Source organism: Callithrix jacchus, chromosome X (genome assembly GCF_049354715.1).
Source record: "Callithrix jacchus isolate 240 chromosome X, calJac240_pri, whole genome shotgun sequence".
NCBI classification, from domain to species: domain Eukaryota; kingdom Metazoa; phylum Chordata; class Mammalia; order Primates; family Cebidae; genus Callithrix; species Callithrix jacchus.
The window spans coordinates 107,083,612-107,111,294 of record NC_133524.1 but is presented as its reverse complement, the minus strand read 5'-3'; the positions used below and the strand labels follow the sequence as shown (position 1 = coordinate 107,111,294).

General features: G+C 39.8%; 1 protein-coding gene across 4 annotated transcripts in view; it reads left to right on the top strand.

Moving 5' to 3' along the window:
- The window catches only part of CHRDL1 (chordin like 1), a 125,592-nt gene that overhangs the window by 73,759 nt on the left and 24,150 nt on the right, over window positions 1-27,683 (top strand). For all 4 annotated transcript variants that reach the window (XM_035288240.3, XM_008989763.5, XM_008989764.5 and 1 more), the window contains exon 7: window positions 25,437-25,504. In XM_035288240.3, coding sequence (XP_035144131.1) covers window positions 25,437-25,504 — 68 coding nt within the window. The remainder of the gene's footprint in view (window positions 1-25,436; window positions 25,505-27,683) is intronic.

Genomic DNA, 27,683 nt, shown 5'->3' with positions numbered 1-27,683 from the left:
ATGTCAACCCCTGACTCTGACAGTGAAGGGCCGTTCATGATCTAGCCTCAAGTTACCTTTATAGGTCAATATTCTTCCTTTATAGGTCAATATTCATGTACCTCATGGCCCACTGCATTGTTCCTGTACTCTCTTACCTTTGTTGCTCTGCTCTCTCCCCTTCCTCTCAATGTTCCTCATACTTTAGTGTGCTTCAGAATTGCCCAGAGAACTTGAAGTTCAGATTCCTGGATCACACCTGCAGAGATTCTGATTTAGTGGCCTTGGAGTGGGACCCAGGAATCTGCATTTAAGCAGACCCCATCGTTCATTCTGGTGCTGAATGGTGGTCTGTGGACTATCACTTTGAAAAACCATTCCTAAGACTATGTAGATAACTTGGGACAACCTGCAACCATGTATTTTTTTTAATATCTGAGTTTACTACACTTAAATTGAGCCTATTAAAATTCTGAAACCTGACTGAACCAATAGAAAAGCAACCAATTTAAGTTTATGATTGGTTAAAGCATCAAAGTCCAAGCATATGGCAAGCGACTTGGGGTGAATGAGTGGCTGCCATTTCATGATAAGGAACTGGGAGAAAAAGGAGAAAAAAAGACTCCCTAAGTAACAACTGCACATGTACAGGTGGGATGAGAAAACGTTAACTCATTTTGGAAGTTATTTTTCTCCATTCCTGCCTGTGGAAATCCTGCTAGTCCTTCAAGACCTAGCACAAATTTGGCTTCCTCAGATTCTATCGCAGGCTGTCCTCAGGTCACATTTCGATAAGCAGTAGTTGGAAGGCCTTTCTTTTCTGCCTTCCCAACTCCATCCCTAATTTCTCCACACCCATAAATCCTGCTTATCCTTCAAAAGCCAGTGTAAATGCCACCTCTTCCATTAAATGTTTTTAAATCCTGCAAACTACAAGTAAACCCGTCTCTACTCTAGGACTCTTCAGCACTTAACCTGTGCTTCTCCAAGAGCATTTATCACCTTGTCACCTTCTGGTTTTTAAAAATTATTTGTGCTCATGTATTATCATCCCCATCAAAATGCATAAACTCTCTAAAACAGAAACTTATTTTTCATTTATCTTTATTTCCCCCACTGTGCCAGGCAGAGTAGGTGCTCTTTAAATGAATGCACATTAGATTGGAGTGATTACTAGAAAGTTAGTCATGATTTGAATTAGGTGCTACCAAAAAAAGAATATGGTTGTTGTGTGTTTTTTCCCGTAAATTACTGATTAACTGTGGTAGACGGTGTTGAGTATACATGGATTCCTGGTCAATAGGAAATTACTTGGTCTCATTTCTGATCTCCAAGTTGTTTTTTTTTTTTTTTCAGCATTCCACTTTAGGACACTACAGTTAATATTGCTGTTTGGAAGGACTGACCTTGTTTGGACTACCAGTGTATGCTCATCCCTTTTTTAAAAACTTTTTTTTATTTTTTATTTTCATTTTTTTGAGACGGAATCTCACTGTATCACCCAGACTGGAGCACAGTGATGTGATCTCAGTGCACTGCAACCTCCACCTCCCATGTTAAAGCTATTCTCCAGCCTCAGCCTCCTGAATAGCTGAGATTACAGGTGTGCGCCACCATGCCCCATTAATTTTTGTATTTTTAGTAGCAATGAGGTTTCACCATGTTGGTCAGGCTGGTCTCGAACTCCTGACCTTGTGATCCACCTGTCTTGGCCTCCCAAAGTGCTGGAATTACAGACATGAGTCACCGTGCCTGGCCATCACCCCTTTAATATGCTATTTGTACCAACCCTCGTAAGTCAATATGGATTTATTTACAGCCTAATTTGATTTATGCTTCGATAAGGCCCTGGATCCTTCCATACATGTTTCTCACAATGTGTGTGTATATTTCTGTACCACAGTGTAGCTATTACATTTCAGTCAAGAAAGATGGATATTTTGTTCGTCACCTCCTTTCTCATCTTCATCTTTGGCCCAACTTAATTTCAGTCTGGCTCAAAAGAAAGATAGTCCATACTGAGCAGAGGTATACATGTTGTTGCTAATTTAACCAGCTGATCACTATAATCCAGCTGTTAGACTGAGATTATTCCCTTTGGGGAAAAGGATACGTGAACTGAAAGCAACTAATAATAGAAATAAAAGGCAACAGTGAAAAGACATGTGACTGCAACCTAAAGGCAATGCCGTGTAGTGCAAAGGACAGAGACTCTGAAGCCAGAAGGTCATAGATTTGACATTGCAGGGCTACCACCTACTAGTGTTGTTATTAGACAGACTACTCAACCACTTAAAAATCTTGGTTTTCTCGGCTGCAAAAATGGAGATTATTCTTACTACCTATGAAATGGTTGTGCAAATTAACTGAGATGGCATAGAGTGCTAACAGAGGGCCTAATACAGAGTTATTGGTTTATAAGTAATAATTATTATATTTTATACAGTAGTTACTATATTTATTACCCCTGAGTTAAGTAGAATTGCACCTTCTCCTCTATCTCTGATAGTTTTGCCTTTTAAAAATGTAATCTCTGTAATCCCAGCACTTTGGGAGGCCGAGGCGGGTGGATCACGAGGTCGAGAGATCGAGACCAACCTGGTCAACATGGCGAAACCCCGTCTCTACTAAAAATACAAAAAATTAGCCGGGCATGGTGGCGCGTGCCTGTAATCCCAGCTACTCAGGAGGCTGAGGCAGGAGAATTGTCTGAACCCAGGAGGCGGAGGTTGCGGTGAGCCAAGATCGCGCCATTGCACCCCAGCCTGGGTAACAAGAGTGAAACTCCGCCTCAAAAAAAAAAAAAAAAAAATGTAATCTCCGTAGACAGAGCTTTAGTTCTAGTCCTTCTTGTGGCAACAAATTCTGGAACCAGCTATTTTCTCTACAGTTCTCTTGTTACAATTTAAATTTCTTTTTTATGTCCTCAGAAGCAACAGATAAAAGCTAGTTATTACTGGTCATGTGTTATCCCTTTATATACTTGATAATTCATTAAGTTGTTTCTTTGCAATCTCTCATTTAGCCTAACTTGCTCCATTTTCTTTCATCTTCCTTTATAAAGACCAAATCCTACACTTTTATACAAATTGTTTTTCTTTCATTGCCTCCAGTTTTTTTTTACATCTTTCAGCTGTATATAATGTGGTTGAAACTCTTTGAAGTTCTAATTTTTGAAGCACCTAGTTATTTTTTCCCATGGAAATTATGTTTTTACAATGGTGTATCTTATATAAGCACATTACTCATACAGCAGGGAACCCAGACACTTCTCCCCTATGCTGGCCACCCTAACTGCAGGCCAAATACTAAAGAAGAAATAACCTTTTCACTGCTGTACTTTCAAACCCTCATATAAAAGGCTCCATTGAAACAGCCTCTCTGCACTGTCCCCAAACACTAATGTGTATCTTTCTTCCTGGGTTAGATAGCAATCCTAGACACATATTGAATCGCAGCCCTAGCCTTCTCCATTGACTAGACATGTCATTGAGACTAGGACAGTCAATGAGAGTGCTGGCACAATGTATGTCATTACTGGCACTTCAGCAAACCTCATTAGGACTGGAAGCATAGTGCAAACAGCCACTTGAACCTTAAGTGAAACTTTATCAGAAGAAAAATCTCATCAGAGATTATACTACTGCTACATTCTAGGAAGGCAGGCCTCAAACCCAAGCGCACACCCAGCTTCCTTCCACCTTTGATCATTTCTACTCCCGGTCTCCTGCATCTTGCCATACAAGAGAAGGCTAGGTACTTGGACTCTAGACAAGGTAGAGGCATTTGAGGTAGCTATTAACTGTACTGAAAGCCAAGTCTGCATTTAGTAAATGGTGTCTATATGTAGCATTTACAATGTGCCAGTGTTCTAAGCACTTATGTGTGGAATAGCTCATTTGATCCTCATAAAAATAGTATCAACTGTTTATATCCCCATTCTACAGATTAGAAAGCTAAGACAGAAAATTTAAGTGATTTATTTGTCCAAAGACAAATGGTAGTAAGTGGCAGAGCTAGAATTTTAACCTGGTCAATCTGACTCCAGAGTTTCAAGCTCTTAACCTCTACACTACTTGTTGGGACCCATCCATAGGAGTAGGACAAGGATCTCTCCTAGTACAGGTGAGTAAAGGGGAAGAGGGGACATGCATGGCACATTGTTATACACAGATACTCCTAAGAGAGTATCTTACCACACTGCCCATATTTTCCCATCAAGGCCTTAACTTACTCCTCTCTGACTCTAGGCTTAAAGAGTATTGAGTGTAAATATCTACCTTCTTTCATTCAGCAAACATTGTCAAGCAATCACTAAGACCCTGGCACCGCACCAGTGCTAGAGATCCAATGGTGAACAAAAATGGACATGGAACCTGCCCTTATGGAGTTTTAGGGGGGAAGACGGACACCATATCATGATATTAGTAAATATAAGATTGCAACTGTGCCACATGCCACAAAGGAAAGGTGTTATAAAAGCCAGTAATTGAGAGCAGTAGACCTATTCAAGGAAGTAAAGGAAGACTCCTGAGACTGTCTCTCTAGCCTCAACTGACACCATGTCCCTCCTTGTTCTCTGCACTCCAGGATGAGGGAAGATTGGCTCAAAATTAGGGAGATAACTGGTGGCAGACATAAATTCCTGGATCCCAAACTTCTGATCCCATGAATCCAGCACCTCCCCAAGGCTGCAGGAGTCTATAATGTTCCTTCCACATTGTACATGCTACCTAAATCCCTAATCTAGGAATTTTCTTTTACTTTTCTTTCTTTTGACAGATTCCTGTTTTTCAGAAACAGGGTCTCACTCTGTCACCCAGGCTGGAGTGCACTGGCACAATTATAGCTAACTGCAGCCTCAAATTCTGAGCTATCTTTCTGCCTCAGCCTTCTGAATAGCTGGGACTACAGGTGTGCACCACCATGTCCAGCTAATTTTTTTTTTGAGACATGGTCTTGCTGTGTTGCCCTGGCTGCTCTTAAATTCCTGGGTCCAAATGATTCTCCTGCTCCAGCCTCCCAAAGTTCTGGGATTACAGACATGAGCCACTGTGCCCAGCCTAAGAATTTTCTTCTTGAGAAACTACTTGATCATGCTAACATTCATTACCATATTATCAGATCTAAAATTTTCAGCTTGCTTTTTTTTTTATTATTGTACTTTAGGTTCTGGGGTACATGTGCAGATCATGCAGGATTGTTGCATGGGTACATACATGGCAAGCTGGTTTGCTGCCTCCATGCTCCCCGTCATCTACATCTGGCATTTCTCCCCATGTTATCTCTCCCCAACCTCCCTACCCAACACTGTCCCTCCCCTATCCCCGCCCCAACAGACCCCAGTGTGTGATGATCCCCTCCCTGTGTCCATGTGTTTTCATTGTTAAACACCCGCCTATGAGTGAGAACATGCGGTGTTTGATTTTCTGTTCTTGTGTCAGTTTGCTGAGAACGATGATTTCCAGATTCATCCATGTCCCTTCTATGGACACGAACTCATAGTTTTGTATGGTTGCATAGTATTTCATGGTGTATATGTGCCACATTTTCCCTGTCCAATCTATCATTGATGGGCATTTAGGTTGGTTACAGGTCTTTGCTATTGTAAATAGTGCTGCAATGAACATTCGTGTGCATGTGTCCTTATAGTAGAACGATTTATAGTCCTTTGGATATATATCCAGTAATGGGATTGCTGGGTCAAATGGAATTTCTATTTCTAAGACCTTGAGGAATCGCCACACTGTCTTCCACAATGGTTGAACTAATTTGCACTCCCACCAACAGTGTAAAAGTGTTCCTTTTTCTCCACATCCTCTCCAGCATCTGTTGTCTCCAGATTTTTTAATGATCGCCATTCTAACTGTATCTCAATGTGGTATTGATTTGCAACTCTCTAATGACCAGTGATAATGAGCATTTTTTCATATGTTTGTTGGCCTCATGTATCCCTTCTTTTGTAAAGTGTCTGTTCATATCCTTTGCCCATTTTTGAATGGGCTTGTGTGTTTTTTTCCTGTAAATCTGTTTGAGTTCTTTGTAAATTCTGGATATCAGCCCTTTGTCAGATGGGTAAACTGCAAAAACTTTTTTCCCATTCTGTTGCTTGCCAATTCACTCTAGTGACTGTTTCTTTTGCCACGCAGAAGCTGTGGAGTTTGATTAGGTCCCATTTGTCTATTTTGGCTTTTGTTGCCAATGCTTTTGGTGTTTTGTTCATGAAGTCCTTGCCTACTCCTATGTCCTGAATGGTTTTGCCTAGATTTTCTTCTAGGGTTTTTATGGTGCCAGGTCTTATGTTTAAGTCTTTAATCCATCTGGAGTTAATTTTAGTGTAAGGTGTCAGGAAGGGGTCCAGTTTCTGCTTTCTGCACATGGCTATCCAGTTTTCCCAACACCATTTATTAAACAAGGAATCCTTTCCCCATTGCTTGTTTTTATCGGGTTTATCAAAGATTGTATAGTTGTAGATATGTTGTGTTGCCTCCGATGCCTCTGTTTTGTTCCATTGATCTATATCTCTGTTTTGGTACCAGTACCATGTTGTTTTCATTCCTGTAGCCTTGTAGTATAGTTTGAAATTCGGTAGTGTGATGCCCCCCACTGTGTTGTTTTTGCTTAGAATTGACTTGGCTATGCGAGCTCTCTTTTAGTTCCATATGAAGATCAAGGTGGTTTTTTCCAGTTCTGTGAAGAAAGTCAATGGTAGCTTGATGAGGTTAGCATTGATTCTGTAAATTACTTTGGGCAGTATAGCCATTTTCATGATATTAATTCTTCCTAACCATGAACATGGAATGTTTCTCCATCTGTTTGTGTCCTCTCTTATTTAGTTGAGCAGTGGTTTGTAGTTTTCCTTGAAGAGGTCCCTTACGTTCCTTGTGAGTTGTATTCCTAGGTATTTTATTCTTTTTGTAGCAATTGTGAATGACATTTCGTTCTTGATTTGGCTCTCTTTAAGTCTGTTATTGGTGTATAGGAATGCTTGTGATTTTTGCACATTGATTTTATATCCTGAGACTTTGCTGAAGTTGCTTATCAGTTTCAGGAGTGTTTGGGCTGAGGCAATGGGGTCTTTTAGGTATAATATCATGTCGTCTGCAAATAGAGACAATTTGGCTTCCTCCTTTCCTATTTGAATACCCTTTATTTCTTTTTCTTGCCTGATTGCTGTGGCTAGAACTTCCAGTACTATATTGAATAGGAGTGGTGAAAGAGGGAAGCCTTGTCTAGTGCCAGATTTCAAAGGGAATGCTTCCAGTTTTTGCCCATTCAGTATGATATTGGCTGTTGGTTTGTCATAAATAGCTTTTATTCCTTTGAGATACGTTCCATCGATACTGAGTTTATTGAGGGTTTTTAGCATAAAGGGCTGTTGAATTTTGTCGAATGCCTTCTCTGCGTCAATTGAGATAATCATGTGGTTTTTGTTTTTGGTTCTGTTTATGTGGTGAATTACATTTATAGACTTGCGTATGTTGAACCAGCCTTGCATCCCCGGGATGAATCCTACTTGATCATGGTGGATACGTTTTTTGATGTGCTGTTGCAATCGGCTTGCCAGCATTTTATTGAAGATTATTGTATCTATGTTCATCATGGATATTGGCCTGAAGTTTTCTTTTCTTGTTGGGTCTCTATCAGGTTTGGGTATCGGGATGATGTTGGTCTCATAAAATGATTTGGGAAGGATTCCCTCTTTTTGGATTATTTGGAATAGTTTTAGAAGGAATGGTACCAGCTCCTTTTTGTGTGTCTGGTAGAATTCGGCTGTGAACTCATCCGGACCTGGACTTTTTTTTGTGTGGTAGGCTCTTAATTGCTGCCTCGACTTCAGACCTTGTTATTGGTCTATTCGTAGTTTTGCCTTCCTCCTGGTTTACGGTTGGGAGGACACAGGTGTCCAGGAATTATCCATTTCTTCCAGGTTTACTAGTTTATGTGCATAGAGTTGTTTGTAGTATTCTCTGATGATGGTTTGAATTTCTGTGGAATCTGTGGTGATTTCCCCTTTATCATTTTTTATTGCATCTATTTGGTTGTTCTCTCTATTCTTTTTTTATCAGTCTGGCTAGTGGTCTGTCTATTTTGTTGATCTTTTCACAAAACCAGCTCTTGGATTTATTGATTTTTTGAAGGGTTTTTCGTGTCTCTACCTCCTTCAGTTCTGCTCTTATCTTAGTTATTTCTTGTCTTCTGCTAGGTTTTGAGTTTTTTTGATCTTGCTCCACTAGCTCTTTCAATTTTGATGATAGGGTGTCAATTTTGGATCTCTCCATTCTCCTCATATGGGCGCTTATTGCTATATATTTTCCTCTAGAGACTGCTTTAAATGTGTCCCAGAGATTTTGGCATGTTGTGTCTTCGTTCTTGTTGGTTTCCAAGAACTTCTTCATTTCTGCCTTCATTTCATTGTTTATCCAGTCAACATTCAAGAGCCAGTTGTTCAGTTTCCATGAAGCTGAGCGTTTCTGGGTTAGTTTCTGAATTGTGAGTTCTAACTTGATTGCACTATGGTCTGAGAGACTGTTTGTTATGATTTCAGTTGTTTTGCATTTGCTGAGGAGTGCTTTACTTCCAAATATGTGGTCAATTTTAGAGTAGGTGTGATGTGGTGGTGAGAAAAATGTATATTCTGTGGATTTGGGATGGAGAGTTCTATAAATGTCTATCAGGTTTGCTTGTTCCAGGTCTGAGTTCAAGCCCTGGATATCCTTGTTGATTTTCTGCCTGGTTGATCTGTCTAATATTGACAGTGGAGTGTTAAAGTCTCCCACTATTATTGTGTGGGAGTCTAAGTCTCTTCGTAAGTCATTAAGAAGTTGCCTTATGTATCTGGGTGCTCCTGCATTGGGTCCATATATGTTTAGGATCGTTAGCTCTTCTTGTTGTATCGATCCTTTGACCATTATGTAATGGCCTTCTTTGTCTCTTTTGATCTTTGTTGCTTTAAAGTCTATTTTATCAGAGATGAGAATTGCAACTCCTGCTTTTTTTTGCTCTCCATTTGCTTGGTAAATCTTCCTCCATCCCTTTATTTTGAGCCTTTGTTATCCTTGCATGTGAGATGGGTTTCCTGGATACAGCACACTGATGGGTTTTGGATTTTTATCCAATTTGCCAGTCTGTGTCTTTTGATTGGTGCATTTAGCCCATTTACATTTAGGGTTAATATTGTTATGTGTCAATTTGATACTGCCATTTTGATGCTAAGTGGCTGTTTTGCCCGTTAGTTGTTGTAGATTCTTCATTATGTTGATGCTCTTTAGCATTTAGTGTGATTTTGGAATGGCTGGTACTGGTTGTTCTTTTCTATGTGTAGTGCCTCTTTTAGGAGCTCTTGTAAAGCAGGCCTGGTGGTGACAAAATCTTTGAGTACTTGCTTGTTCGCAAAGGATTTTATTTTTCCTTCACTTCTGAAGCTCAGTTTGGCTGGATATGAAATTCTGGGTTGAAAGTTCTTTTCTTTAAGAATGTTGAATATTGACCCCCACTCTCTTCTGGCTTGTAGAGTTTCTGCCGAGAGATCTGCTGTGAGTCTGATGGGCTTCCCTTTGTGGGTGACCCGACCTTTCTCTCTGGCTGCCCTTAGTATTTTCTCCTTCATTTCAACCTTGTTGAATCTGAGGATTATGTGCCTTGGGGTTGCTCTTCTTGCGGAATATCTTTGTGGTGTTCTCTCTATTTCCTGCATTTGCGTGTTGGCCTGTCTTGCTAGGTGGGGGAAATTTTCCTGGATGATGTCCTGAAGAGTATTTTCCAGCTTGGATTCATTCTGTTCACCCCCTTCTAGTACACCTATCAAATGTAGGTTAGGTCTCTTCACATAGTCCCACATTTCTTGGAGACTTTGTTCATTCCTTTTTGTGCTTTTTTCTCTGATCTTGGTTTCTCGTTTTATTTCATTGAGTTGGTCTTCGACTTCAGATATTCTTTCTTCTGCTTAGTCAATTTGGCTATTGAAACTTGTGCATGCTTAGCAAAGTTCTCGTATTGTGTTTTTCAGCTCCTTTAATTCATTCATATTCCTCTCTAAGTTATCCATTTTTGTTATCATTTTCTTAAATCTTTTTTCATATCTTTTTTCAAGGTTCTTAGTTTCTTTGCATTGATTTAATACCTGTTCTTTTAGCTCACAAAAGTTTCTCATTATCCACCTTCTGAAGTCTAATTCTGTCATTTCATCACAGTCATTCTCCGTCCAGCTTTATTCCCTTGCTGGTGAGGAGTTTTGGTCCTTTCTAGGAGGTGAGGTGTTCTGATTTCGGGTGTTTTCCTCCTTTTTGCGCTGGTTTCTTCCCATCTTTGTGGATTTATCCACTTGTCGTCTGTGTAGTTGCTGACTTTTTGATTGGGTCTCTGATTGGACACCCAGATTGTTGGTTATGAAGTATTTCTGTTACTTGGTTTTACTTCTACCAGTCTAGCCCCTTTGCTGTACGACTGCTGAGGTCCACTCCAGGCCCTGCTTGTCTGGGGTGCACCTATAGCAGCTGCGGAACAGTGAGGGATGCTACCAGTTTCTTTTTCTCCTATCTTTTTCCCAGGATGATGCCTGCCAAATGTCAGTCTTTTGGATATAGAGGGGTCCGGGAGCTGCTTGAGGAGACAGTCTGTACTTTATAGGAGCTGAATTGCTGAGCTGTGAGCTCTGTTGTTCATTCAGGGCTGTTGGGCTGCTATGTTTGATTCTGCTGCAACAGAGCTCATTTAAAAACCCTTTTTTTTTCTCAAATGCCCTGTCTTGGGGGGTTGGGGCTTTGTTTTTGGATGTCCGTTGAGGTGTCCTGCCCAGCTAGGAGGCAGTCTAGACACTATTTGCCTGCCGAGGCTCCATCCTGCTGTTGTGAGGTTCGCCCTTTTGCTGCAGGCTCTGCCCTGCTGCTGCGGTCTCCGCCACGGGCTACGCCCTGCGGCGGAGTCTCTCTGTTGTAGCGGGTTGCCTCGGCAATGGCAGGCTGCATCAGCAGTGGGCCTGTATCTCAGTAGGGGCGGGTTGCCTCGGTAATGGTGGATGTCCCTCCCCCATGGAGTGCCTCAGGGACCATCTCCACGGCGAGCGTTTGGAATCACTGTTTTTTCTGTCCCACTGCACTACCCCAAACGCTGTTTTTCTGCAATCCCCTGGGCTGGCCCACTGTCCAAGTCTCCTTCAGTCTCACGTTCAGCCCTCTCAAGTCTCAGGTTGCCAGTTCAACAGGGCACCCGGACAAGCGCGCCCTGTGGGGAGCGCTGGGTCGGGCTGGCTGCCGCCACCCCGGCTGCCGGCTTCTCCAGGCAGAGCCTCTGCCTGGTGTCCCACGTCTCCTTTATACTTGGGAATTTCCTCGTTCTGTGGGCAACAAAGATCAGTCTGAAAATGCAGCTCTGACTCATCTCTCCGTGGATTCACTGAACACTTCAATCCTGGGTTGTTCTCACACCGCCATCTTGAGTCCCCCTCCAGTTTTGGCTTTTTATCCAACTTGCCAGTCTGTGTCTTTTGATTGGTGCATTTAGCCCATTTACATTTAGGGTTAATATTGTTATGTGTGAATTTGATACTGTCATTTTGATGCTTGCTGGCTGTTTTGCCCATTAGTTGATATAGATTCTTCATTTTGTTGATGCTCTTTAGCATTTAGTGTGTTTTTGGAATGGCATGTACTGGTTGTTCCTTTCTATGTGTAGTGCCTCTTTCAGGAGCTCTTGTAAAGCAGGCCTGGTGGTGACAAAATCTCTGAGTACTTGCTTGTTCGCAAAGGATTTTATTTTTCCTTCACTTCTGAAGCTCAGTTTGGCTGGATATGAAATTCTGGGTTGAAAGTTCTTTTCCTTAAGGATGTTGAATATTGGCCCCCACTCTCTCCTGGCTTGTAGGATTTCTGCCGAGAGATCTGCTGTGAGTCTGATGGGCTTCCCTTTGTGGGTGACCCGACCTTTCTCTGGCTGCCCTTAATATTTTCTCCTTCATTTCAACCCTGGTGAATCTGAGGATTATGTGCCTTGGGGTTGCTCTTCTTGTGGAATATCTTTGTGGTGTTCTCTGTATTTCCTGCATTTGCGTGTTGGCCTGTCTTGCTAGGTGGGGGAAGTTTTCCTGGATGATATCCTGAAGAGTATTTTCCAGCTTGGATTCATTCTTTTCATCTCATTCTGGTACAACTATCAAACATAGGTTAGGTCTCTTCACATAGTCCCACATTTCTTGGAGACTTTGTTCATTCCTTTTTGCACTTTTTTCTCTAATCTTGGTTTCTCGTTTTATTTCATTGAGTTGATCTTCGACTTCTGATATTCTCTCTTCTGCTTGGTCAATTTGGCTGTTGAAACTTGTGCATGCTTCGTGAAGTTCTTGTGTTGTGTTTTTCAGCTCCTTCAATTCATTCATATTCCTCTCTAAGTTATCCATTCTTGTTATCATTTCCTCAAATCTTTTTTCAAGGTTCTTAGTTTTTTTGCATTGATTTAAAACATGTTCTTTTAGCTCAGAGAAGTTTCTCATTATCCACCTTCTGAAGTCTAATTCCATCATTTCGTCACAGTCATTCTCAGTCCAGCTTTGTTCCCTTGCTGGTGAGGAGTTTTGGTCCTTTGTAGGAGGTGAAATGTTCTGGTTTTGGGTGTTTTCCTCCTTTTTGCACTGGTTTCTTCCCATCTTTGTGGATTTATCCACCTATCATCTGAGTAGTTGCTGACTTTTCGATTTGGGTCTCTGAGTGGTTGCCTAGATTGTTGATGATGAAGTATTTCTGTTACTTGGTTTCCTTCTACCAGTCTAGCCCCTCTGCTGTACAACTGCTGAGGTCCACTCCAGGCCCTGCTTGTCTGGGGTACACCTGTAGCAGCTGCGGAACAGTGAGGGATGCTACCAGTTTCTTCTTCTGCTATCTTTGTCCCAGAATGATGCCCGCCAAATGTCAGTCTGATCAGTCCTTTTTGTGGTGACTCTTTGGATATAGAGGGGTCAGGGAGCTGCTTGAGGAGACAGTCTGTACTTTATAGGAGCTCAAGTGCTGAGCTGTGAGCTCCGTTGTTCATTCAGGACTGTTAGGCTGCTACGTTTTAGTCTGCTGCAGCAGAACTCATAAAACCCCTTTTTTTCCTCAGATGCTCTGTCGCAGGGGGTTCGGGCTTTCTTTATGAGTGTCCGTTGCACTGTCCTTCCCAGCTAGAAGGCAGTCTAGTCACTGTTTGCCTGCCGAGGCTCTGCTCTGCTGGCATGGGGTCCGCCCTGTTGCTGCGGGCTCTGCCCTGCTGCTGCGGGCTCCACCCTGCTGCCACGGGCTCCGCCCTGCTGCCACGGGCTCCGCCCTGCGGTGGAGTCTCTCTGTTATGGCGGGTTGCCTCGGCAATGGCAGGCTGCATCAGCAATGGGAGTGTACCTCAGTAGGGGCAGATTGCCTCGGTAATGGCGGACGCCCCTCCATCACCAAGCTGCACCATCCTGGGTTCAGCTGTGCCCACAGTGAAACTCTCCACCTGGAGTGTTTTGAATCACCATTTTGTTTGTCCCTGTGGGGGTGAAACCCACCGAGCCTGCTCACCTGGCTCCCTGCCTCAGAGTGCCTTTTTTTTCTTTTTTTAAGTTGAATGGTTGACTCTCTCCCAGGTGTTTCAGTCGCCTGCTGTTAGGGCACCAGGATCTATGTGATTTCCCATGCAGCGACCCACTGCGCTGGCTCAAACGCTGCTTCCCAGGAATCTCCTGGTCTGGCTCACTGTTTAAGTCCCGTTTAATCAGATGGATATGCTAATCTGCCCTTCCAAGTCTCAGATTGCTGGTTTAACGGGCACCCGGACCAGTGCGTTTTGTGTGGAGTGTTGCAGAGTGCTGCTGCACTGTGGCGCCGGCCGAAGCTGCCGCCCCAGCCAGAACAGCTGTGCTGGCGTCCCGTGTCTCTCCTACACCTGGGAATTTCCCAGTTCTGTGGGCAACAAAGCTCCGTCTGGAAATGCGGCTTTGACTCACCCTCTTCACATTCACTGAGAGCTGCAATCCTGGGTTGTGCTTACCACGCCATCTTGAATCCAACTCCCCAAAAATATCTTCTTACACTGTTATTGGTTTGTATCTTTTTTCCATTTCCCATAGCATGATATTATTCATATATCATGCTGATTGATTTATTTAAAACAAAGAGAGCCACTGTTACATAAAGCTCTTGACAGTATTCCAAGTGCAGACACAGTAGGCGGGAAGGAGAAAAGGCGGAACTCACAATTTGCTCAACCCAAGCCCATGTAGTCAACGTATCTCAAATGAACCCAGGGAGAAGAGGAAGTCTTTTTTTACAACATTGTGATATTTCTGCTATCTCCTTCATGGTAAATGAAACTGGAAACAACTGTTTAAAAGCAGTTTGTCAGTATTCAAGATAAGTGTCATTTTACCTAAGACACTTGATTTCTCTTTCAAAAGAGCAGCAAAATTGCACCTCAGATGCCATCTCGGCTAGAATCCAGTATCGTTGGGGAAGTGGTGTGTGAGATACTTTATTTATTTTAAACATCATAAAAATTAACCAAGTTTTTCAAAGTTTTCAAAATCAAAGAAATCTGAAGAAAATAATAGCAGCTCCTATAGATTCTCATGAATTAGTCTCAAGTTGTTTTTGTTTTGGCCCACATTTTCTGCAGAAACACCACCATCTCCTGGTCATGATGATAGGAAGGAAACATTGTTAATGAGAAACACTACTTTAAAAAGTGAAAATTCATCTTGTTTAACTGAAACCTTATGCCTGTTGATTAGCAACTTCCCATATTCCCTCCAAGGTGAACAAGTTCTAGAGATATGCAGTACAGCATTGTGCATATAGTTAACAATATAGTATTGTACACTTAAGTTTGTTAAGAGGGTAAATCTTTTTTTAAGTGTCCTTACCACAATCAAGTAAAAATTTTTTTAAATTCGCTCAGTAATTTTCGAGTTTATATGTTCTCACCTAAAGTTCAAACTACAGTCCGCCCTCTATTATAATCTATATAATCCACTGATACCACATCCATGGATTCAACCAACTGCAGATAGAAAATAATTTTTAAGAAACATTAAAATTAACAGTACAACAATTTAAAAATTACAAATTTTAGAAACCAATATAGTAAAATCACTATTTACATAGCATTTATATTGTATTAAGTATTATAAGTAATCTAGAGATTATTTAAAGTATATGGGAGTATGTGTGTAGGTTATATGCAAATACTATGCCATCTTTTATCAGGGACTTGAGCATCCATGGATTTTGGTATTTGTGGGGGGTCCTGGAACCAAATCTCCATGGATGCTGAGGGACGACTGTGTATTGAGATACTCTGATCTCTTCATAGCTATAGAAGAGTCTCACCGTCATTAGTAGTATCTTTTCAAAAGTGAATAATTTACGTTCATGCATACGGGACCATTTTAGAGATTTGCTATCTTCAACTAGCTCTCCTCATCTTCTAAATCCCAACTGGAACCCTTCTCCTTCCATGGGAATGTTTCAGGTTGTTTTTGCTTTCTTTGCATCCTCATGCTCAAAATTCATCCCCACGTGCTTGCTGACTGTCCCAGGACCCCGTCCTTCTGAGGTCATCATGTTCCTTCTTGGCATGTTTCCTATGTCCAAAATATTTCTTCTTTAATAGAAAGTCATTCAGATGAGTAAATGAGACAGAGTTGACTTTCATATTGAGCTTAACAAATTAATAGCATTGATTCCTAACTGGCCATCTGGGGTTGGAGGACTTTTTTGTGTGTATATGAATCTGTTTCCACAATAAAAATAAGGAATTCCCAGAGCATTTGAGAGCAATTGTTTCTTCATGGGTGGTTAAAGTCACTCTTACTTCTTCAGCCTTAGTCTTTTCTAACTACTTCAAGGAATTTCATAGCTGCCCAGAAACACTATTGGATGTGCCCGTTACTCACATTAGAATAGTCTTTATGAGCTTAGACTCCAGTAGTTTAAAGAAATCACTCTGATTTGTTGACTGACACTGCAAACAGAGGTAAAAGATACATGAGAAAGAGGAACAGTGTATACAACTGACTGCTTTTCATTTTCAGATTGACCAGGCAGTCAACATGGGTAGGTCATTGAGTTTCCCTGCTCTGTCCTGCTTTTTATTTTCAGTTCATGGATGTGGTAGCATGGAACTCTACTTCACTTAGGTACTTGGATTTTTTTTTTTTAAGACAGAGTCTCACTCTGTTGCCCAAGCTGGAGTGCAGTGGCATGATCTTGGCTCACTGCAACCTCTGCCTCCTGGGTTCAGGTGGTCCTCCCGCCTCAGCCTCCTGAGTAGCTGGGACTACAGGCACTCACCATGCCTGGCTAATTTTTGTATTTTTAGTAGTGATAGGGTTTCCCCATGTTGACTAGGCTGGTCTCGAACCTCTTACCTCAGGTGATCCACCTACCTCGGCTTTCCAAAGTGCTGAGATTACAGGTGTCAGCCACCATGTCCGGTGGGGACTTGGATTTTTAATACTTCACTTTATAATTTTATTAAATTGTACTCCTACCAATGAAGCAGGTATCTGTCCTGTCAAGCCTCATTTTTAGCCAAGAAAGAAAAGAGATTTTAATTCAGTTGCAAACTCTCTTTTAAAAAATTGGATAGCCAGTTTAGAAGGTATGAGCTGAAGAAATCTCTCTAGCCCTGTTTAAAAATATCTCCAGGACCCTGCCTTCCAATGATTGAGAGATGAAATGATTACTTTTCAATGTGCAGGCATACAGTTATCTTTGCTATGCTTTGTTCGCTTGTTTGTTTTTTTGTTTGTTTGATCCAAACCCTTTTCTTTGTTAAATACATAGCACACTTTTGGGAGTCCCTTAAGCTGGGTTTTTACCCATATGTAAGCTACCCTTGAGGAAAAGGAGGAAAAAGAAGTGGAGGGAAAGAATGGGAAGAAAAGGGATTAGGAGTCGCAGTTAACATTTAGCCAACACAGTGTGCCAGGCACAATTCTAAGTGCTTTGCATATACTAATTCATTTAATCTTCACAGTTCTATGAGGTAGGCATTATTGTGCCCATTTTAGCAATAAGGAAACTGAGGCACAGAGAGGTTAATTCATTTGCCCAAAGTCACACAGGTGGGAAGGAGCAGAGCCAGGATTTGAATCCAAGCTGTTTGGCTCCAAGCTGTTCTCTTAGCCATTATATTATACTGCCTCTCAACTTGGGGAAGCAAAGTGAGTTACGGAACTCTTATTTCTGAGGCTACTGGAACAGACTGTGTGAGGACCATCTTTCCAGGGGTTAGATATGGTAACAATCCAGCAGGTGCATTGGGACTGCTCTGAGAAGCAAAGATTGTTTCTCACCATAAACCTGGATCTGTTTAGCCACATTTCCATTGAAAGAGCAGAGTGTGGATGGTAGGCACCATCCAGCTCATAGTTTGTCTTTTCCCTCTCTTTTGATTTCTTCCTGACAACACAGACATCTGCACAGTGCACTTTTTTTTAAGTAAAGTATTTCTGATTTTTATGAACAAATACTCTTTACTCTTCTTCCAGTTTGGCTTGCTAATGTTGGCAGGAAGTCCCCCCATTGTCTGTGTTTTGGTGTTTCTCAAGCAGATATTTTGTAAAAAATGCTAAGATCTTATATTGACAGCCCAAACAATGAAGGACTTCATTTGACAATAAAGTATTTTTAATATATTTTATTGTGTTTTAGGTTTTGGGGTACATGTGAAGAACATGCAATATTGTTATGCAGGTACATACATGGCAATGTGGTTTCCTCCATCACCAAAGTTTTTTTTTTTTTAAAGAAAATAACTGTCTGATCCTTTTTTATGGCTGCATAGTATTCCATGGTGTATATATGCCACATTATCTTTATCTAGTCTATCATTGGTGGGCATTTGGGTTGGTTCCAAATCTTTTCTATTATGAATAGTGCTGCAATAAACGTGTGTGTGTGTGTGTGTGTGTGTGTGTGTGTGTGTGTTTATATAGAATGATTTATAATCCCTTGGGTGTATACCCTGTAATGGGGTTGCTGGGTCAAATGGTATTTCTGGTTCTAGATCCTTGAGGAATTGCCACAGTCTTCCACAATGGTTGAACTAATTTACTCTCCTACCACCAGTATAAAAGCATTCCTATTTCTCCACATCCTCTCCAGCATCTGTTGTTTCCTGACTTTTTAATGATTCCCATTCTAACTGGCATGAGATGTTATCTCATTGTGGTTTTGATTTGCATTTTCTAATGACCAGTGATGATGAGCTTTTTTTCATGTTTGTTCGCTGCATGAATGTCTTCTTTTGAGAAGTATCTGTTCATATCCTTTGCCCACTTTTTGATGTGGCATTTTTTTTTCTTGTAAATTTAAGTTCTTTGTAGATTCTGGGTATTAGCCCTTTGTCAGATGGATAGATTGCAAAGATTTTCTCCCATTCTGTAGGTTGCCTGTTCACTCTGATGATAGTCTCTTTTGCTGTGCACAAGCCCTTTTGTTTAACTAGATCCCATTTGTCTATTTTTGGCTTTGGTTGCCATTGCTTTTGGTGTTTTAGTCATTAAGTTTTGCCCATGACTATTTCCTGAATGGTATTACCTAGGTTTTCTTCTAGGGTTTTTTATGGTTTTAGGTCTTATGTTTAAGTCTTTAGTCCATCTTGAGTTATTTTTTGTATAAGTTGTAAGGAATGGGTGCAGTTTCCGTTTTCTGTATATGACTAGCCAATTTACCCAAGACATTTATTAAATAGGGAATCTTTTCCACATTGCTTGTTTTTGTCAGTTTGTCAAAGATCAGATGGTTGTAGATGTGTGGCATTACTTCTGAGGCCTCTGTTCTGTTCCATTGGTCTATATATCTTTTTTGGTACCAGTACTATACTGTTTTGTTTACTGTAGCCTTGTAGCATAGTTTGAAGTCAAGTAACATGATGCCTCCAGCTTTGTTCTTTTTGCTTTGGATTGTCTTGGCTATATGGGCTCTTTTTTTGTTCCATATGAAATTTAAAGTAGTTTCTAATTCTGTGCTATAGATGACTGGTAGATTTCTTGTAGTGGTATATATCATTATTGAAAGCTCAAATGCCTATCAGTGGAGAATGCTTTTACTAGTTTCCTATTAAAGTTTCTCTCAAATTTCAGCACACTTGCTCCCTCCCAGCAAAATTTGTAGAATTAGATATTTGGCAAAAGCTCCCTAAAATCATCTGCTTCTACTCACTCATTCATCTCCAGCTTTGGCATAGAGCACTGGCATTAAAGTGTTCCCCCATGAAACCCAGCACATGGTAAGGAGAGACTCCACAATGGGTTTATTCCTCCTTGCTCTCTTTCACTTTGCCCTGATTCTGCTGATTTCAACTTCTCCCTCAGAAAATAGAGATCACTTCCCCTCTCTCTGGGATTTGTCTCATGTCTCTGTGCCTTATAATTAGAGTGACTATATAATTTACCATCTCAACCAAGGCACATTTTGAAAGGAAGAGCTGCAATCTTAATAATTATGCCTGCCAGAAAAATAGGCAATAAAACTGGGTTGTCTGAGATAAATCAGCCCTATGACTACCTTATTTATGATGTGTTGTGTGGTTCAAAAGTGGCCACATGCTGGCAGAGTTTTGCTCTCTGAGGCTTATCTTCATGGGTATCTTGGAATCTTATTGTACAATTAATCCTTTTGAGAGGACATGGTTTACTTCTCTGACCTGCTCAAGCCACCAGAGATTAATTGAAGCCGTGGGAGTTATAAATAGTCTGAATTTCAGCCTAGCTTTTGGCCATTTTTCAAATACTTGTTTTTCATTTCTCCCACTACCAGAAAGCCAACCTATTCCAGCTACATAGGGTACCACTCAGAGTATAATCGAGTTTTGAATAAACAATGCATGTGGCTTTTAAGGTTAAATGAGTATTGTTTGACATAAAATATACTAGAGTTGTTTTTCATTTTGGTGCAAAAATTGGTTAAAATTACATCTGTTGCTTCTTGAAATTAACTAGAATCCTTCCTATCTCCATTAGAATCAGGTTTTTTTTTCTTTTACAAAAAGCCTCGGCTGAATAATAGAGCCTCCATCTCACTCAAAATAATTTGTCCAGTGATCAGACAAAAAAAAGCAAAGAAAAAGGATTTTTAGCATATCTGGTACCTACCTTTTTCCAAGATATAATATCTAAGATTGCAAAAAGACATATGTATTTTCAGCTATCCAAACAGACCATACCCAAGTCTAGAGAACCTATTAGAGCCATATAAAGGTCAACGTCTAAGAAGATAATTCCAGTTTAATTATGGGTTAAATAGAGTAACTCAAATGTTAAAACCTTTAGCAGCTACTTAATAGAACATTAAAGTTTAAAGAATGCAATTTTGATGACTTTGAAAGCTCAGAGTCAACAGAAATGCTAACAGTTCCTAGTATTTATATATTTAATATATATGATTTATAGTGTATATGGTATATATTATATATAAATATAGCATGTATACATATATGTGCATATATATATTCAGGCTAAATATCTCTTATTTATTCAAAATGCTTGGGACTGGAAGTATTTCAGATATCAGATGTTTTTGGATTTTGGAACATTTGTGTTGTCCTTACCAGTTGATCATCTCTAATCCGAAAATCCAAAATCCAAAAATGCTCCAGTGAGAGTTTCCTTTGAGTACTGTCAGCATTCAAAAAATTTTAGAGCATTTTAGACTAGGGATACTAAACCTGTAAAAAATAATATATATATAAATACGCTCCATTAGTTTTTAATGAGGTGAAATGGTTGAAATTTAGGTGTGCATTCCTGTCCGCAAATGCTTATCAAATACACATCATGACACACTCATCTGATTTGTGTTACAGGGTATTAATTAGTATGCTGCTCCTATGCCTGATACTGACTTATGTCCTTGATTTGCCATGTTACCTCTCCACGTATTTGTAACAGGTGCTGTGTCCTTCTATAAATCTTTGAGATTCTGACTGGACTATAAGTATTTAAAGATACTCTTTAATTAAAAGTCTTTTTTAAAAAAAAACCCTAGGGTATAAATTCAATAAATTGAACTTCTCAGAAGGCCAGCTAAGTAAACATTTCATGTCAATACCAATCATTAAATCTACATTTTAAAAGGATATTTGATCAAGAGAGCTGGTCTATCATTTTTCTTTTTTTTTTTTTGAAAGAAAAAAAGGAGTGAAGGAGAGGAAAAAGGAAGAAAGAAAAAGGAGAGTGAAAGAGGAAGAAAAAGAGGGAGAGAGAACGGGAATGTAGCTTTATTCTAAAAATGGGTATTAATAATGGCCAATCAATATTTTGTGTATTTAAGGTGGAGAACGTATATTTTGTGTATTTAAAATGAAGAGCTCTATAAATATTTATTGAGTTTACTTGTTCCGGGTTTGAGTTCAAGTCCTGGATGTCCTTATTAATTTTCTGTCTCGTTGAGTCTAAATCTCTTTATGGGTCTTATGTATCTGGGTGGTAGGATCATTAGCTCTTATTGTTGCATTGATCCTTTTACCACTATATCTTTGTTGCTTTGAAATCTATTTTATCAGATGTGAGAATCGCAACTCCTGCTTTTTATTTATTTATTTACTTATTTTTGCTCTCCATTTGGTTGGTAAATCTTTCTCCATCCCTTTGTTTTGAGTCTTTGTGTATCTTAGGATGTGAAATGGGTCTGGATGTAGCATACCATTAGGTTTTGGCTATATCTTTTGATTGGGGGATTTAGTCGACTTAAATTTAGGGTTACTAAATTTTCTTTTGCAACTTTTTTTCTCCCTTTTGGCTACTTAAATTCGGATTGAAACCACGTTGTATAGCTTTTACATTTTGTTTTACCATTTGCTGGTAAATCTTTACTGTTTTCTATTCTTCTCTCTAGTTCCGTGTTTTATTTGGCTCAGACTCACTACTGCCCACTAAAACAAAGGAGGCAAGTAAATCTAAGTTTATCCCTGCTCATTCACTGTCCCCAGCTCTCCAGATTTGCAACTCAAGAATTGTCAGATACTGACTTCCCCTTTGCCTGCCTTCCCCATCATCAAATCTTCCTTCAGGTTCTTATCAATTTCTTTTTATGTGTATGAGTCTCATTCAATCCTTCTTGTGTGTTATTGCACAGATTCTCATGGCCTATTACATATTACTATAGCAGCTCCTTTATGGCCTCACAGATTCAAGTTACTCCCCAACTAGTCTACACTCCATTGCCAGAATGGGCTTCCACAAGTATTATTTTTACCATAGGAACCCCTGCAAAAAATTGGCAACAGAATCAAACGTGAATTCTTCAGCCTTTTTAAAAATAGTATATATTTTTATTTTTTACTGTTTACTTTTTAAAAATTTCTTTATTTTCTTAAAATTTTGTGGCTGCATAATAGGCATATATATTTATAGGGTACATGATATATTTTGATAAAGGCATTAATTCTTTTAGGAGGCTTTTTATGATTACATCTCACTGCTCACTCCTCCCATTCAATGTCTCCAAAGCATGTGCATTTCATTTGTATTTACAGTTTGTTGCTTTGTGTGTGTGTTTAGGCTGCTGTTTCCTATATTGATTCCCATCACCTCCAACCTGGATGTAAACATCCTGAGCGCAAAGGCCCAGCCCGATTTCCTCCTCCTTCTGCTGTAGTATCAGGCTCTTCACCCAAGAAGTGTTCAATGCATGTTAACTGACCCATGGGCATAATTTTCTAGTTATAGACATAGTTTAAATCATCTTTCCTTTTACAGTGGTCAGTCGGGATTTCCACAGAGGTCTGCTTGCATTCTACCATCTTTACTCAGACATGGAATAAAACAGGCAGAGAAGAGTGTATATATATATATATATATATATATATATATATATATATACACTATTGTCCAACCACTTAATTCTGTAGTTTTTACTGCAGTTCAGTTCAATACATATATTGAGCACCTGATGTGTACCCAGCAATATGCTAAGTGCTCCAGCCTGGTTATTCACAAACTCCTGCATGCATCAGAATCCCCTTCAGGGCTTATCAAAACCCAGGTTCACCAGCCCCCACCCTGAGTTTCTGACTTAGTAGGTACAGGTTGGGATCTAAAATTTTGCATTTCTAACAAGTTCCTAGGTGATGCTGACACTGCTGGTCCCAGAAGCACATTTTGAGAAGCAGTCTAGGAGATACAGAGGTGGTCTAAGACATAGTCTCTTCTTTTAATAAATTTACAGACTTTCTAGGGAGACAAGGAAGGCCCAGAAAACATTTAACAGTAATAAATATTCTACGGTGTTTTAGTATTTATTCAGCAAATAATGAATAAGAACTATGTGCCCAGCATTGCTGTAGATGCTGGAGTTACATCAGTAAACACAATAGACAAAATTCCCTGTTATCATGGGGGGATTCTCATAGGGGAAAGCAGACAATAAGCAAAATAAATAAAATATATGAAATATAAGAGAGTAATAAGTGCTAAGGAGAAAAAGCAAAGAGCAGGCATAAATATTAGTTAGGGGTTGAAATTTTAGATAGGGTGGTCAAAGAAGGCCTCCCAATTCCATCATTTGACAAGTATTTATTGAGTGACTACTGCATATCAGGCACTGTTATAGATAATGGTGCTATAGTAACACAGGTAATGAACCCTTTTCTTATGGAATGGGCATGCCTATTTGGGAGTCAGGAAACCTAGGATTTTGGTGTTAATTCTCACAAACTCATTATTAGACTGTGAATGGCTACATCACCTCTCAGCCATGGTTTCCCCATCTGTTAAATGGAGCAGTTGGAAAAAAATTATGCTTGAAGTCTTCCATACTTCTAAAACATCAGGATGCTAAGTCCTTTAGGCAATCAGAAATATGTAAGAGTGTTTGAAGAAGACTTTGTAGAGGATAGAAAACGTAAATGCTTTTATAGGGGAGCTATGGAGCATGGGAGATGGAAGGTAATTTCAGAAGAAGAATAACATGATATAAAGCACGGAAGCAAGAATGGGAGTCACGTAATGAAGAGCAAAGGAATCAAAGGATTCCCATTGTAGAGTAGCCAACATCATTGGGTAGGAGGTAGTTGTTCAATAAAGATGAGATGGGGGTGATTGTAGAGACTTTCGGTTGGGAACCCATTGAGGGTTTTGGTCAGGGAATGACACAATTATACAATCAAAGTGGTGTTTTACTATTTTACAAAAATTAACCTAGCAACTATTTAAATCTTTAAAATTAATTATTTTTTCATCAGATATTTGAATTATGAAGATTTAAAGCCATACTTTGTTATAAGTCACTGCCTAATTCTAATATTGCTATCAAACTAATTTTTAGGTCATTTTCAGTCCCTAAAAGCCTATGATACTATGTAATTTTCCCTAACACTACTATCACATGCTTGAAACTGTAATGTGTTACTTTTTTTGTGTGTGACGGGGCCTGGCTCTGTTGCCCAGGCTGGAGTGCAGTAGTGTCATCTTGGCTGACTGCAACCTCCACCTGCCAAGCTCAAACAGTCCTTCCACCTCAACCTCCCAAGTAACTGGGACTACAGGTGCATGCCACCATGCCTGGCTAATTTTTGTATTTTTTTTTTGTAGAAACAGGGTCTCCCTGTGTTGCCCAGGGTGGTATCAAACTCCTGAGCTCAAGTGATCTGCCTGCTTCAGCCTCCCAAAGTGCTGGGATTAAAGGCATAAGCCACTGTACATGGCCTGTTACTCTTATGAAGGCTTGAGAAAGTAATGAGAATAAAAAATTCTTCATACTTATACTTTTATGTGTTCCTGATTATCTTATAAATATATATATTGAATAATAGGTTTATTTTCAGCCATATATATAATTTAAGTACTCATTTCGAGTGATGCAGACATCTCTAAGACAAGGCTTTTCCCATTCGCTTGCTTTGTCGTAGGTAACACAAGGGCAACATACTTTGAAATTATCCTCTTGTTTTTTTAATCAGCTGAGGTTTATCCACATCTCTTGTGTGTTTGTTGCTGTAGATGCTGAAAGTAGAATATTCTTATTATAAGCAGTTACTTTGGAAGATAATGACAAGGAGTCCTTTGTCCAAAGAGTGGGTCATGTAGACCTAGAGAAAAGTATATCATAAGAAATTATGACAGATCAAATTCTCAAAACTCATTGTTTAATAGTAATTTAAACAGAAGTTGAATGTGACCTGTAAAATACTTAACTGTCACGAAATAAAAGGAACAAAAGGGACAATGATGGCTAAATTAGGTAGAAAGTGTTTATTTTCCAAATTCTGCATAATGTTGCTAGGTCATCTATTCAAAAAGTAGCAACTTTCTTCAGAGTTGTTTTGAAAAATGAGGCACACCCACAGAAATCCTTTACAGCCAGTTTTTTAAAGGACAGCCACAAAAGCAAAAACACTTCAAAAACTTTGAGATCATAGTACCAAAAATGTTGCTGGGTCACAAGGGTGATAGCTTTCCCTTCTATAAATGTATAATTTTCTCTTTATTTCTTTTTAATAAACAGGGGATGGAGAACTGTCATGGGAACATTCTGATGCTGATATCTTCCGGCAGCCTGCCAACAGAGAAGCAGTAAGTGTGAACAGCTCAAATAATTCAACACTCCACAGCATCAGGCCAAGCTTTTCTCTTCCCATGGCTACTCTTCTAGCAAATCCAAAAAAGGCCTGATTTCTTACACCATTTTCCTTCCCTTTTCTCAGAGTTTTGAATATCATCAACAATTGGAAACCATTTAAGTACACTGTAAAACTGGTAACTGGAGGCAGGAAATGTGCAGAAAGAGACCATAGCCCCAACCCTTTGTCTAGGTCAGAAGTTGGTACTCTTTCAGGATGACTTGCCAAGTCTTTATGTGTTCTCTAAGGCAAGCAGGTCACTCCTCCTATCCTTCTGTGAAGCGAAGACCTTCTGTGGGGTTGTAAGACACAACCATCTTTTTGGTGGGATTAGGTAGACACTTTAGACTTGTCCACATAAACTCTCTCCCAAGCCTTAGGTGCTCAGTCATACAGTTGGAAGAGAGGAAAGATAGCAGTCTGGATTCTCCGTCCTTCACCCTGGTAATGTCTCACTTCTGTTCTCTGCACTAATCTCAGAATAAACCTCACAAGTAGGCATCTATGTAGGTTACACATCTTTCATTCTTTTGTACTTTGAAGTAATTTATGAAATAGAATTCCTCTCTAAAAAATAGATGTCTAAGAAGAATTACACTTCAAATTTCTTAAAATCTGAAAAGATGTTCTAATTCAAAGAATCTCTCATATTAAAGGAGCTAGAAAAGTGTACAGAATGTGCAGTGGTCACCACTGCACACAAATAGGTGTTCATCATATCCTTGTACAAAAAGTATGCAGGGACAGTCAGTGTATTGTTTTTTTCATAAAAGCAAAACAAATGCAGTCAACCTAAACGTCTACCGGGGACTTGGTGTATACATCCAATTAATGGGACACTATGAAGCTGTTAAAAAGAATACAGTACATCTAAATGTAGTAAAGTGAATCGAGCTCCAAGATGTGTTAAGTAACAAAACAAGGTGCAAAATGAAATTTTACACTATCACTTCTATATGTAAAAATTGTATGTACATGTATATAAATGCCTGTGAAACAATCTGGAAGGTCATGTACCAACATGTTAGGAGTGCTAATCTTAAAGGAGTAGAAGTGGGCAGGAGGAAAGGTAGACTTTGACTTTGTACTTTCTATTTTCTGTATTATTTGATGTTCTTCCATAAGCATCAATTAGTTTTGTAATAAAATATAAATGATTTTCTAAAACCTTAGAAAATCTCAGCAAGGACTGGATATAAGGCAGGAGTCCAAGGAATTACAGGGTAAGCCTGAGGATATTGAGCATGTGAGGAAGGTGTTGATAGCGGATGGGATAGAATGACTGATAGAAACATCCCAGTGCTGCTGAGGCTGGACTTCCCATTCATCACATTGGCCACTTCTGACTTGCATGCCCCCAGCTTGCCAGCACCCAACCCAAAGCCTCAGCAGTTAGATGAAACCATTTCTATTTGCCTTACTCTATATCAGTATTATTTTCTGGACCCTGCTGTTTTGGAATGGATGCAGAAGAATCGGGGGACAGAGGTTGGAGAACAATACGCTGGACATACCAAAAAATCAGCAGCCTCCAAGAGAGGGTGGGTTTCCCTGTTTGCTGGTTAATATAAACACTGAGGAAAGATTTTCTCCATCCAACTCTATCTGCTTTATAGTAAGTGAGATTCCTTCCAGCTCCTAACAGGAGATGCTATGAGTCTCAGTTTTCTGTGTTGTGTGTTCCTCTTTTCCTCAGCCCTGATTTTTCATTGTGGTAGGAAGTTGAGAGGGGCCGAATTAGTGGCTGTCAACCAGATGTCATTCTAAACCAAATTTAGGGTTCAGTCACCTTAAGCCATGCGGCTTATTCCCTGAGAGGCCCCACACTAAGCACTGTGGCCACCTCAGTCGTCTTGCTGGTAATGCCATGAATTAGCCTTTCTTCATTACTTCGTTTTACACTTCCCTCAACTCCAACCCTTATCTTTCAGCTTCATTGTGTTTCCTAAGCTGCTAGTGATAGGACTGGACTTAATCCAGTACTTCCTGTAGCAAAAAAGGTCAGGTAGAGAATGTGGGGCCTTGAAATAGTTACTGATTTTCAAAGGAGTTCAAGACCTATCTTTAGAAACAAATATTTGGGCCTGGTAGACCAAAATGGCCATATGGTTTCACTTTATTATAAATAAATA